This window comes from Psittacula echo (genome assembly GCF_963264785.1).
Source record: "Psittacula echo genome assembly, chromosome: Z".
Taxonomy (NCBI): domain Eukaryota; kingdom Metazoa; phylum Chordata; class Aves; order Psittaciformes; family Psittacidae; genus Psittacula; species Psittacula echo.
The window spans coordinates 16,316,541-16,331,282 of NC_137742.1; the positions used below are offsets into that span (position 1 = coordinate 16,316,541).

A 14,742-nucleotide genomic window follows, 5' to 3' on the forward strand; every position below is an offset into this window, starting at 1 on the left:
AAACCCCATATGCTCATGTTTCATTTTTTGTGTCTGTTACATAAATTTTGCTTGAATAGCCTGTGGTGACTGATACAAAGTGCATCAACACACCTATTATCTTGCTTAGTTGTGGGTGAAAGCACTAGAGGCCTACCCTGCATTTAATACAATGATGGACGGTGATTCTTGGTAAATTTTTGAGGCAGTTTGGGTAAAGTTTTAATGCTGTAAAACACCCAATTGGTTTAGATCACAGACTTCACTGTCTTATATCACTACATTGGATGTAAGAGTCATTCAATATAGGATGTAAGATTCATCTCATAAAGTCCTAACCTATACAGGAAAAAAAGCTGCTACTGAAGGAGATGGCATAACTTCATAACAGCTGCACAGGTTTTATTTCAACCAAATTTATAATATTCCTGTACAGAAACCAAAATATTATTATGAATGTATGCACAGATGTCTTTGTATCATATACATACATTTAATTATTTTGTCATTATACTACACATACACTTTAATGTTTCTTTATAGTACACACACACACATACTTTTTCCAAGGCACACTCTCAATACAAAATAGCAGCAACTGTTCATTTCTTCCTAAACTAAAGCCAAGAGAAACCCTGCAATCTGTGTGTAACCCACCTGTTCAATAAGACCATTTTTAATTTTCTAAACTCTGATGGTAGGTGGTATTCCTTATCATCTGACAGAAAATAGCAAAGGACCATATGATGCCATTCTCTCTTCTCACTCAACCAAAAGTTGTAGTAATATCAACAGAAACTTGATTTTAGTGGGAACCCAGAAAGCCCTGCAATATTTCAAAGAGCATTTTCCTTGTAAGACATCAAGCATCTATTGTTTTGCACAAATGAAATGTTTTGCTTTCCAAAGTTATGTGCCTGGGTATTGATATGTTCAGGAGATATGACTGATTGCACTGTATCCAGTTAGGTGTAATACAGTGGCAATGCTTTTGTTTTATTAATCACTAAGTTTTTCATGTATTTGAGTTTTATATAAGTTTCATTAAAAGTAGCAGGACCAGTGATTTTGCTGCCAGAACAGTGCCATTCAGTAGACTTCTAACCTTGTGTTATGCAGTATTATATCCCCAGAACAATATAAGGACTACAGAGTATTGTTATTAGATAGAAACCGAACTACTACACTTTTTAGTACAGCAATTTTTCATTGATGAAACTGGCACTGATCTTTTTTGCAATCAGCAGAGAAGTGTTGTGTTCGCAGCTGCCTCAAAGAAAAGCTTAGACTGCACTTATCATTTAAGTGCAGTTTCAGTCCTGCAGAAAGCAGGTTTCTACTATGGGACAAAATCCTGCCCACCTTACAGTACACACAATTTGCTGATCCTATCCCCAGTCCATGCTAAATACAGGAAATTTTCCTATTAAATTCAGTGGACATTGGATCAAGCTTTTACATAAGATTAATTCTGGGAGGAAGTGGTGCTCCAAGCTGGCCTAACTTTGCTCCTGCTACAACAAGGGAAAATATGCACTGGCAGCTCCTATACAGATTTAGACCAGCACCATATACCTACCCACTTGAGCTGGGGCAGACAGTGGAAAATCCCATTTTGAGAATGAAAAGCAAGCAGGATTTAGTCTGTGCCCTATGCAAGCTACATAATATATCATGTTTACTGTCCATTGATTATGCATGAGGCATGACTTTGGATTTACTTCACAAAGGCATTTACTGTAACTCACCGATATATACAACCAGTTAAACCAACATAACAGATGAAGTGTAGCGGCTCAAAATTTGTGGGCCAGATATACTGCCCTCAGACTCCCAGTGCAATACTCATACCGTCGGGAATCCTGCTGTAAGCAGGCAGAGGGCAATATACATCCCACTGCTTCAAAAGCAGCAAATTTCTTGACACTATTCGTAACCATAGAAGACACATAAATCGTATTTGGTACCTCATGGAGAACATGTAAATGGCCTTCTTTTATCAAACACTGTAAACATGTTTAGTTTTGCTCTTCACATGAAACAAACGTAAAAAATGATCACAACTGATTAAAACATTTTCCCTAAGCCCACCCACTAAAGCCCTAAACACCTCAGCGTGTCATAGGAAGATTAGTGTTTTATAAGACAATTCTTTTAAAATGCAATCTTTTATTTTTTTATTTTTTTTTTACTCTAAATGATGCAACAGAACACGTATCATAGGACTATCAGGTAGTGTCATCTTCACCTCCATCCAAGACATAGTTGAGCTTTATGACTGTGCTGATAAAGTCGCCGAGTTCTACAAAATCTGCAGTGATAATATTCACACCACTTTCTCCTGGTCTCTGAGTTCTGACCCAGTGCATCATTGCAGGAAGAGCCCTAAGGAGAAAGCAGAAACAATTATTATTCCTAAAGCAGTTAGACACATGCATTGAGGCAAGATTTACTCAGTTTCTAAAGGAACCATGTGAAAAAGGACACAGGATACTTAAACTTGAACAGGGGAAGTTCAGGTTAGATATAAGGAAGTTCTTTACCGTGAGGGTGGTAAGGCACTCGAACAGGTTGCTCAAAGAAGTGGTAAATGCTCCATCCCTGACAGTGTTCAGGGCCAGGTTAGACAGAGCCTTGAGTGACATGGTTTACTGTGTGGTGTGCCTGCCCATGGCAGGGCGGTTGGAACTAGATGATCTGAAGGTCCTTTCCAACCCAAACCATTCTGTGATTCTATGATTCTATACTGCTTGAGTTTTTTGAAAACATTTCTTCTTATAATTTTCATTCTGTGTGGAAGTAACATGTTGATTGCATGCAGCTTCTTAGAAGAAAACACTGGGAGGCAGGCTCACAGTAATTATTGACCTTGCCTAAGGGAAAGGGCATGGACCAATACCTTTTCAATGTCATCAAGCCATAGAAATTGTTTAAGGAAGAAGAAATAGCATTCAAGCCATTTGCAAAGCATATTTGACGCATACAAATAAATGCTGAAAACAATATTCTGCAGGACGCTGGAGCAACTGTGATTTCTACCATATAACTACAATATATACTGTATACCCTTTCTTTCCAAGTGTTATTATCTTAGGCATGAATCATATAAAATCATAAACCAGTGGTTAGTAACTGAAATAAAAAGCACCACGGTCACATTCATTTTTTCTAAGATGGCATATTTTTATTATGTCAGACCTTTAACACGGTAATACTGGGGTGAAAAGCATGCCTGCTTAACAGGGTTTGTGAGTATAAAGAAGTTTTCTGACACCATGAAAATATAAATTAATGATCACAAGAAATATCTATGGGAAAACAAAGGGGTCCCCAGTCCTTCTGAGAAAGTCATGCACCAAGACTCTGTTTTCAGAAGTCTGACGTTAACAGAGTTCCAAAAAATAAGGTACAGATTTTTCGGAGAAAGAGTATTTTTCAGAGAAAGGCTAATTGACCTTTGGAACAAACTCGCAATGACTGTGAAAAACCCTGCAGCACTTGGAGTCTTTAAATCCTCGTGACCTTGTGCTCACCAACAGGGAAGGGCTGATTGGAAATGTGATGCTCCAGGGCAGCCTTTGTTGTAGTGATCATGAGATGATCGAGTTCGAGATCCTCAGGACAGTGAGAAGAGCATGCAGCAAGCTCACTGCCCTGAACTTCAAGAGAGCAGACTTTGGCCTCTTCAGGAACCTGCTTAGTAAGGTTCCATGGGATACAGCCCTAGAGGGCAGGGGGGCCCAAGACTCTTGGTTGTTATTCAAGGATCACCTGCTACAATCTCAGGAGTGTTGTGTCCCAACTAGAAGGAAGTGCAGCAGGAGGGCCAGGAGACCTCCTTGGATGGATAAGGAGCTGCTGAGGAAATTTTGAGGGAAAACAGAGGCTTATAAAAGGTGAGCGCAAGGACAGGCGGCCTGGGAAGAATACAGGGATGTTGTCCGGGAAGCAGGTTAGGAAAGCTAAGGACCAGTTAGAATTAAACTTGGCTAGGGATGTAAAAGATAACAGGAAGGGATTCTATAGGTACATTGTGAATAAAAGACAGAGTGGGGACAATGTGGGCCCTCTCCGGAAGCTATCAGAAGAACAGGCTACCCTGGATTTGAAGAAGGCTGAGGTTCTTAATGACTTCTTTGCCTCAGTCTTCACTGGCAAAGTCTCTGCCCACACCACCCGAGTCTTGGAAGGCAGAAGCAGGGACTGTGAGAATGAAGACCTTAGGCCCACTGTAAGACAGGATCTGGTTCAAGACCATCTTAAGAACCTGAACGTGCACAAGCCCATGTGACCTAATGAAGTCCATCTGCGGGTCCTGAAGGACCTGGTGAATGAAGTTGCTAAGTCACTGTCCATCATATTTGAAAAATCATGGCAGTCAGGTGAAGTTCCCAATGACTGGAAAAGTGGAAATATAACCCCCATTTTCAAAATGGGAAAATGGATGATCCAGGGAACTACAGACCGGTCAGTCTCACCTCTGTGTCTGGCAAAATCTTGGAGCAGATTCTGCTGGAAGGCATGCTAATGCACATGAAAAACAACAAGGTGGTTGGTGACAGCCAGCATGGCTTCACTAAGGGGAAATCCTGCCTGACCAATTTGGTGGCCTTCTATGATGGGGCTACAGAACTGATGGACACGAGTAAAGCAGTTGATGTCATCTACCTGGACTTGTGCAAAGAGTTCGACACTGTCCCACACGACATCCTTGTCTCTAAATTGGAGAGACATCAATTTGATAGATGGGCCACTTGGTACATGAAGAACCAGATGGATGTCCGCACACAAAGAGTTGTGGTCAATGGCTTAATATCCAGCTGGAGACCAGTAATGAGTGGTGTCCATCAGGGATCAGTGTTGGAACCGGTCTTGTTCAACATCTTTGTCAGTGACATGGACAGTGGGATTGAGTACACCCTCAGCAAGTCTACTGATGACACCAAGCTGTGTGGTTTGGTTGATATTCTGGAGGGAAGGAATGCCATCCAGAGGGACCTTGACACGCTTGTGAGGTGGGCTGATGCCAAACATATGAAGTTATCCATGGCAAGTGCAAGGTCCTACACCTGGGTTGGAGCAATCCCAGGTACAGCTACAGGCTGGGCAGAGAAGAGATTCAGAGCAGCCCTGCAGAGAAGGACTTGGGGGTGAAAGCCAAGTGGTGGTCATGTATCCTGGGCTGCATCAAAAGGAGCGTGACCAGCAGGTCGAACGAAGTGATCCTACCCCTCTACTCTGCTCTCGTGAGATCTCACTTGGAGTATTGTGTGCAGTTCTGGTGTCCTCAACATAAAAAGGCATGGAACTGTTGGAACAAGTCCAGAGGAGGGCCACAAGGATGATCAGGGAACTGGGGCACCTCCCAGATGAAGACAGGCTGAGAAAGTTGAGGCTGTTCAGCCTGGAGAAGAGAAGGCTGCGTGGAGACCTCAGAGCAGCCTTCCAGTATCTGAAGGGGGCCTACAAGGATGCTGGGGAGGGACTCTTCATCAGGGACTATAGTGATAGGACAAGGGGTAATGGGTTAAAACTTAAACAGGGGAAGTTTAGCTGGGATATAAGGAAGTTCTTTACTGTGAGGGTGGTGAGGCACTGGAATGGGTTGCCCAAGAAAGTTGTGAATGCTCCGTTCCTGGCGGTGTTCGAGGCCAGGTTGGACAGAGCCTTGGGTGACATGGTTTATTGTGAGGTGTCCCTGCCCATGGCAGGGGGATTGGAACTAGATGATCTTAAGGTCGTTTCCAACTCTAACTATTCTATGATTCTAATCAAGCCTGGATGTTGTTCCAAATATACACTCTCAAGCTGCTAGGTTAAATAAAAGAAGCTACGGACTGGGCAAGGCCACAGTCAGTTTAGCATGAACATTACCTTTGCTCTAAAATCCATAAATCTGTGATTCCCCCACAGCCATTTTTTTTGTACAGCCTTTTTCACAGAGGCAAGGTACATGTGAAATGTTGGTCTGACAGCAGTTTAAACAAAGCTGAACATGCTGAACCAGATCCCAAAAGCTTTAGAAAAAACAGATCTAAAGAAAACAGCTATTAGCAGAATGAGATTGTAATTGTTAGTGGCCACCAGAATCAGCCATTTTTTTAAGCAAATTAATACAGAAAAATATCCCAACCAGTTATAATTTGCCTCCTCTATTTTTTTACAGGAGATGCACAAGCCTGAGTATTCACTTCACCAAATGTGCTTAAATCCACAAGATCCATGCAACACGTTTTATTTTACTCATTGATTCAGTGACCGAAGCACATGAATGCATGCACACCTGCTCATAAAACTGAGCTTAAGCACTCTGCTACATAAGAACACCTTTAGATTTAAGTTTATGTTATCCTAAAAAGCTGCACTCCATGGAACCATAACAGACATAGGGCAGGTGTTAAAATATCCAGCAACGCCTGGATTGTTTAAAAGGATCTGCAAGCACAAGAACCAGGACAGATCTCAGCAAAACAGCATGGATCACCAGGGTGATAAAAGGCAAATCAGAGCAGCTGAAAACTCCACTGCATCTTCACATGCAAGAGATACTGCTGAACACTGGATAAAGACACAAGGCTGAACTTTTAAGATGACTGTATGTTGCCTTTGTCTTTAATCCTATTTAAACTTGAAGAATTTAAGTTTTAAAGGTGAACTGATTGATTGGAGGCAGGCACAGCTTTTTTCTTACTTCCTTCTGCATAAGTTGATACCCTTGATATTTTACTCCCCCTTGAGGCATAATTACCTTCTTTTGGTGTCTGTTATTTGTTCTGAAGCTGATTCTGATGTAATTCTGTCTTCAGACCATAGAATTTGCTTTCTATGCACTTAGCCATATAGACTGAAATCCTGTTTTCTTTTTCCTACTGTGTTCTTATTAAGCCAGCCTTTAACAGATAATCATGCCTCCTTTTGATTATCTTTAACTCAGCTTGCCCTGCCACTTCATCTCCAGTTAGGCTTGGTAGTTAAATGGGTAGTTTACATTCTACTGATATTTCACACAGGACACAGTTGCACAACCCTTTACTTATATATAAATTGTTATATAAAGTCACAGAAATCTTTGTTCATGAGACTAGAGAGCATTTAAAGATAAGCCAAAAAGTGAATCACATTCTCCAACAGAAAGATTATTTGCATAACAATACCAAAGAAAACAATCCTGTGAGAAAAAAAATACCTGAACAAAAGATTCCACTGACCTTAAAGATTTTTTCTAAGCTATGCAACTCTGTTTATGATAGAAATACAAAAAAAAAAAACAAAACCCAAACAAAAAAAAACCATACAGATTGTCTTCCTTCCGTAGTGCTATCTTGAAGGTGGATTGCATCAATGACTGTAAGAATCCACGTTACTCAGTTTCAGTGAAAATACCTCACATGTTCATAAGGATTATTAGAATAAGCCTGCTTTAACATTCCTCAGGGTGCCTTTGTGATAGAAGCACAAACCTGGCTCAATCTTCCTTATAATTTCCAGTCTCTGCATGCCTTAAACTAGTAATTGTTCTCATTAAGGGTTTTAGTCAGAGGAACAAACCACATTGTGTGGCAGCTACTTACATGACTGTGCTCACAGAAACCCAGTCATTGTGATGGTCCTCATAGATATTCTTGTAATGTTGATAAGGAATGATTTTGTGTATGAGCATACACAAGCCTCTCAGCCTGCACATCCTGAGAGGATCACTGCCTTTGTATTAGGCAAGTCCTGGCTCTGCTAGGGAGGATGTTGATGTTTGTGTTTAAGGGTCTCATTGGAGGTCTGGCACCAATGGTTAGATCTCAAGGGCTGAGGACAGTCCAGCCGTATCAGTACAGATCACACCTGTAGATTCTCAAGGTTATTATTTCTGCTATCGCACTAATTACAGAGTCATACAGTAACTACATCCTCAGCTATCATTGTGCTAGTGTAATGATTCTTCCTAATAAAACAGTGTCATGCTGGCAATAATGACAGAAATGCCACTATTGAATCTGCATGTAGGAATGGCTCTAGCTCTCCTGAGGGCAACATCAAGCTTTCTAGCTTTCCTGTACCTCAGCTGCCCCTGCTGTAAATGGTGCAGTGAAAGCTGGATATGTTCACTAGCAGTCCTACTGGCCTCAGATATGTGTTGTGAGGCTTCAGCACCATGACTAAATGGTAGGGTATACAGCATGAAAACTCCTATGTTAATATGCTACAAACTCAGAGCCAGGCAGCTGGGAAAGCTGACAGATGCTGAATTGCAGCCCTTCAGCTTACAGAGTCAGCTGCATCCCCCAGCTGTGCAACCCAGCTGTAGCAGCCACAGTCTTTGAAGAAATCACTTCTAACTCCTAAGGGCTTCAAAAAACACTGTATAACGCTGAGCCACACACACATAAAGGTGATGCTTGCCTTAGCCTAGAGCCAAGGTGTGCTTGTCAGCAAAACCTGTGCAAGAAGAAAGTCTCCTCCTCTTGTCCCAATATCTGGGGTATGGTTTTCATCCTGCTGCAGCTCCACTGACCTAGGTCAGGGCTGGCCAGATCCAACCCTGCCAGGACAGTGCAGAACTGCCCCACAAACCTGCATCTAAAGTCAACTCCTGTTTTCATGTCCCTAGCAGGAGCAGCAGGCTAAATGCAGGAGAGAGCAGGGAGGGGAAAACGACAGGACTGGGAGCTTGAAGAGTGGTGGGGAAGTAGGGGAACAGCATGTTACCTGGGTTTGATTATGTACTGAGATCAGTAATCTTGGTTAAAAAATTTCTGTCTTGAAGGAATACATAAAGGTATTATTTATTTGAACTGACTGGGAACTAGGAAGTACCAGACTGCTGCTCCTCCCTCCCAGGAGAGCAAGAGAGTGTGGGGATGAAGTGATATGACAGGATGCAATGTGGAAGAACTTTGTGCAAAGGGCTGTATTCCAGTCCCAGCCCACCACTGGTGCACCTCAGTCCCAGTGGGCAGATCCACCCCATCACCCAGTGTCCTGGGTTCAGCAGTAGCAGTCAGTTTTTCTCCTTTTTAGTAGCTGTTGCAGCACTGTGTTTTTGACTTTCAGCCTCGGAACAAAGCTGATAACAGTGATGTTTAGACTGACCAAAGACTTTGTGAGTCTCATGCTCTGCCAGGGAGGAGGAGGGGCCGGGAGGAAGCAGGGACAGGACGCCTGACCCAAACTAGCCAAAGAGGTATTCCATACCACAGCACGTCATGCCCGGGGATGTAACTGGGAGCTACCCGGAAGGGCACGTCCTCTTTTCGGTCGGGCTCTTTTCCGGCGAGCGGTATCATATTTTCTTCCCTTGTTATTTCTCTTATCATTATTATTATTGGTGGTAGCAGTAGTGATTTGTGTTATACCTGAGTTACTGGACTGTTCTTATCTCAACCCGTGGGAGTTACATTCTTTCGATTCTCCTCCCCATCCCTCTGGGGGTGGGGGGGGGAAGTAGACTGCGTGGTTCTAATTTACGGCCGGGGCTTAAACCACGACACCCAGGCTGCCCAGCTTTCCGACCTGTCAAAAAGTCTGGATGAGAAGGGGGAGAGTGGAGGAGATCTGGGCAGTAGGCATCTGCGTATGCAGGGCAATGCAGTGTCATGCAAAGTTATTTCATGTGACCATATTTCTTTTCAGACCAAAGCTTTTAACTCTAGGTGGTCCCTTACTAGGTCAGAAACAGGTACTAATGATTTAGGCATGCTTTAGATATCAGAACGGCTTGCATCACACATGCAAACTTGCCATACATCACTGTTGCCAGCCTTTTTTTGTTGAGGGGCCATGTACTTTCTTACATAGCACTGCTCAGTGATTTTCATTTACAACCCAGTAAAACCTGGCTCAGCTTTGACAAGTATTTTATTGCTTCTATTTTCTCTGTTCTTTTTGTGTCCTCTTATAAAACAGAAAAGTGTGCAGATTTCTGTTTAAGTTATTCACTTCTTTCAGGAACCATTTCCTGATGCATGAAAGAACTCGGCTGAGAAACACTGCTCTAAACAACCCTAAACTACAAAAGATGTAAAGCTCATTTCAAATCTATTGAATATTTAAGACTTTTTTTTCTTTTTAATCTATCAAAGATCTCAAGTAGACTCCAACAGCATTGATTTTTGTTTAAAAATAATTAAACATCCAAATAGCTTCAGTTCAAGCAGCAAAACCATGAGTCCCATTAACATCTTTCAGAAATAAAATACAACTTAATAAATTGTATTAAAATTTGCTTTAAAAAATTTGCTCTTCAGCTATTTTAGTTCAGAAAGAGGGGTGGTTGGTTTTTATGTTTTTTTTAATGCCTGAGTCATCAAAGCCTGACAACGTGACAGAAGACTTGCAACAGCAGAGCTCTGAGGCAGGACCTCCTGTGGCGAAACAGCTGTTCCTCTCTGCACAGCCTTCAATAGAAAGGAGAAGGAAAGGGAACTTCGTAAACATGAAAGGGCTGTTCACTCTTTAATGAGTTTGATTGCTAAAGGCAGAGAGCAGATTTTCTTCTGGAGTACAAGGAGCCAATGCAACCTCATCCAGAATAACAGGTCTCATTTACAATGGTGCCTAGCATTAAGTGCCCATTACCAGGAAGACCAGTGAGAAATGAAGCATGTTCACCTGCTTAGGGCAGAAGTAACATGTGGCATTTCTTCCCTCTCTGGCGAAGCACACACCCTGTTTCCCTGCAGTCTTTTGCAAATAGGTGCCACTGCTCAAGGGAAAACAGCACTCCTCTGCAGGAGAATGTATGCACACGAGCCTGAATCTGAATCCCTTTAACTTTTCTCCCTTCCATCCAGTTTACCCAGGTTTGCAAGAACACTGATTAATTCTGCAGCTGTAATTCAGCATATGCTGACTTTGGCTTTTCAATGATGCTGAGAATTCACTGCTCCAGTGGGAGCAATAGAGATTCTGTGTGTCACTGAATCATAAAAATCACAATTGGAAAGAACCTTGAAAAGTCATTCAAGTTCCTCCAGCCCACCCTGGGCATGATCAGCTATACAAAGTCCAACAATACAAACCACACCTAGCAAATGTTCAATTTAATCAGTACTTCCATGCCCTCAGTCATGGAGAAGTCACAACCTCCCTCTTTTATATTTAGAGCATCCCTACATAAACAGTCTTATACATCTTCATTACCTTCAACTGAAGTACTCACAAATAGATGCCACTAAAAGTAACGGCATTAAGATGTGCTGCTCAAGAGTGTTCACTGTGACTCCTGCTGCAGACTTACTATTCATTAGTAAATAAGCTTCCTGGGATAACGTGGTACCATTTCACAGTACATCATTCTATCATAATTTTCTCTGTGGCAAAACTTGTTTAAAGTCCTCTTTTACAAGCCAGTTATTTGTTTCTGCTCCCTGATCAAAATCTACAATTCTCTCAGTTGTGCTAATAGACCTGTAGGGACAAAATAAAAACCAAAACATGGAAATTGTCTGGTTTAACAGAAACAAATTAAAAATTTTTGCTATCTCTCTTTCTCAAATGGCCCAGGTTATTGATAACATTCGATTTATAACAGGATCTCCCAAACTAATGCATTGGCACAAACAAAGAACAAACGAACTGAAGCACAGAGATTTACATGAGTTCAGCATGAATGGGCTGGGAAGGAACTCCTTAGATTCACTTCCTTACCCCTCAGATACATACCCTGTAGGCAGCAGTAGTGTGGCCATAAAATTGGCACTACAAAGACCAGACTGACAAGAAACAGCAAAATTGGACAATACTGGTTGAAGTTTTATTATTAATAGTCTTGAAGACACACAGGTGGGATTCCTTTCCTGTCATGCTGCAAGACCTACCTACATAAACGTCCAAAAGACCTGAATTATTCTTCTGAAATGCTTACCTATAATTCAGTCAGCTCCAATTGCTTTATACAGTTTGGAAATCAGAAGACAGGCTACCATGATGACTCTGCAGAGTCACCAGGGACCAGATGTTCTCTGGAGACATTCAAAACCCGCCTGGACACATTCCTATGTAACCTTATTTAGGTGTTCCTGCTCTGGCAGGGGGATTGGACTAGATGATCTTTTGAGGTGCCTTCCAATCTCTAACATACTGTGATACTGTGATACTGTGATGTCTTTGCTTTCCTATTGAGCTGTTGTTGGCTTTCTAGGTCTCATTTATGGGTAAGCAGAAACAGGCTCAAAAAAGTCTTTCCTGCCTTCCCATCAGTGAACGTTTCAGCCAGATTTATTGAATCTGCACCCCTATTCTTGTATAAAAATGACAGAGGATATTTAATAGGAGCGAAAGGTGGTTCTGGAGGTTATTAACGTTCAACATGCTTCAACAGTTTTCCTCAATTCTGTGTTTTTAGCTATTGCACCTACGGCATTAATTAATCACATAAGGAATGCAGACAGCTGGGAAAGGAGCTCAGTAGTATAAAAGAAGTCATTAATGAAGCAACTCTCTCAGTCAATGTAGCATGTAACTGAAGTGGGCATTGCCAGAGCTGAAAGCTTGAACTGCTAAACACGTGAAGCATTTAGCTTTTACATCATGACTGAAGGCCTTCTAACACATATAATTATGCTAGTATGGATAAATACATGATAGTATACAAATTAACAGGAAAACTACTGCCTGTGTTTAAAGGCTGGCTTTTCTCAGTGATGTGGCAGATTAAGTTAGACAAACCCATCAACTGCTCCTCTAACCTGCACTTGTGCAAAGCATTTGACACTGTCCCAGATGACAACCTTGTCTCTAAAAATGGAGAGATATAAATTTGACAAGACCACTCAGTGGATAAGGAACCATGGAAACAGGACCTGAAGCAGATAAAACCTCTGCTTCATGTAAGAAAACATATATCAGTAATTAGGGGAATAGCTTCAGGTTTGTGACTTCCCCTTCTCACTCCACCCCCACCATCTTCTCGTTCTTTAAAAAAGAGTTACTTTTTGTTCATACCCTCATTACACTTGAACCACTGTATTAAACCATTCAAATCCCCTGCTAAACAACTTGGTATGGGACTCCAGCTGCTCAGCTACTCCCCAGTTCAGTGTCACTTGCTGCTGACGCCTCAGCCCCTTGTTACAAAACTCACCCTCTTGCACATGTAAAAGTTGAATGATGTAAGAAAGAAAAGAGAGATTAAAAGGCAATGAATAGGAGGAATTTTTTTAAAAAAACAAAAAAGACAAAAAAAAAAAAAAAAAGATTGTGCATGAGAAGACACTCTAAAATTTAATGTGGAGAACAAGGAAATAGTGTCTACCAGAATGAACAAGCACTGATTTCTACCAATCTGGTGTCTAGCCCTGCCTAGAACCTTGGAACACTGATGAATTAGCAGAACAATTCTGAACATCCCACTTTTGAAGAACAGGAAAATTTAATAAAAAGATACATATTGTTATCAGGGAAAGCAGAGCAGGTAGGTGGGAGACAGAGTTTATTTAAGAAACTTCTGGCTGACAGCTCTATCACTCCACTGTAAGACCTATAACAGTTTTACACATCGTTGCACAGTTTCCACTGAAATAGATACAACATTAAATCCAAATTACTTAATTAAATACGTAAAATAAGGAGATTTTTTTTTTAGTCTAATGGTGTAGCCTGCAAAATTGTTCTCTTACTGCTGATGCTTCAAAATTTGACTAAATCTCACCTACATTTGAATCATTTGCTATTGAGTTCAGAGCAAAGCAATTTCCATTTTCTTTCCAGTAAGAAACTCTAAGTGGTTCTGATATTTTTGTTTCATGAAATGGAGATATAAAGTCAGGCTGCAGTAGCAGAAAAGACAACCACAGTATAAAATACTCCACACAGCAGTTTGCCATAGTACCTTGCTCAGTATATTCAACAATACATTATTCTGATACAATGTAGAATAATTCATATATTGTTGAAAAATGCAGGGAAAATAACCATACTCAAAAAAAAAAAAAAACAAAAAAACGCTACATTGAAGAATGAGTTTTGCAGCATTCCCAGAAATTCAACACTTTCTGATTCTTCAAAGGTTCTGCTTCATTTATGGAACATCATCAAACAGATTACAATGACACAATCCACCCAACAAAGTTTAAATTGAAAATTATGTCAAAAATAATTGCCTTTGAAAAAAGGTATGAGGAAATAGTCATTTTTCATCACTGCTGCTATCTGGACAGCATGAAGAAATGCAGAACATACTAAGAGCTTCAGGCTGCACATCCAAGTAACAGAAGTTCGGCATAATTACATTTCTGACTTGAATGACGTTGTGATTAAAGCAAGTCAGGAAATGAGATGGTGAGGCACAAAATTAAATAGGAACGTACAGTTTTTCAGTTAATTAAAAAAATCTGAACATCTAGTTAATATTCAACATAGCCAATTAAACATTCTTTTCTTACTTTTTGGTTTTCTAAATTATTTTAAATTAGGTGTCATTTAAAAATGAAAGTTATTTTGAAACTTGCAAAGCTTCTATGCTTCTGAAATATGAAGTTAGAAAATATCAAGATAAGATGTTTTCCTGCATATTTTCCTCAAATACAATCAGCCATTGAGTTTGACCCAATTTTCAAACAATATCAGTGGTGCTCACAAATCTGTTTTTCCAGCAAATTTCTGTTTAGTATCAAAATTCCTCCCTGCTGTACCTCTCTCCATTTCAGCACCACCTCTTCTGCTTCCTTTGATTGTATTTATTTGATTGTTCAGTCTTTTTGCATGAACTGAACTTCCTCCACCTCTTTCTCCACCAAGCCTTCACGTGCAAAACTAGTTTTTTTATTTCCC

General features: G+C 40.8%; 1 protein-coding gene across 1 annotated transcript in view; it reads right to left on the bottom strand.

Annotated features, from left to right (window-relative positions):
- Positions 1–2,207: 2,207 nt before the first annotated feature.
- Positions 2,208–14,742, bottom strand: part of PLCXD3 (phosphatidylinositol specific phospholipase C X domain containing 3) — a gene marked incomplete at both ends in the record, with an annotated part of 83,215 nt that continues 70,680 nt past the window's right edge. The window contains one exon of the mRNA XM_080638750.1: positions 2,208–2,364. Coding sequence (XP_080494876.1) covers positions 2,208–2,364 — 157 coding nt within the window. The remainder of the gene's footprint in view (positions 2,365–14,742) is intronic.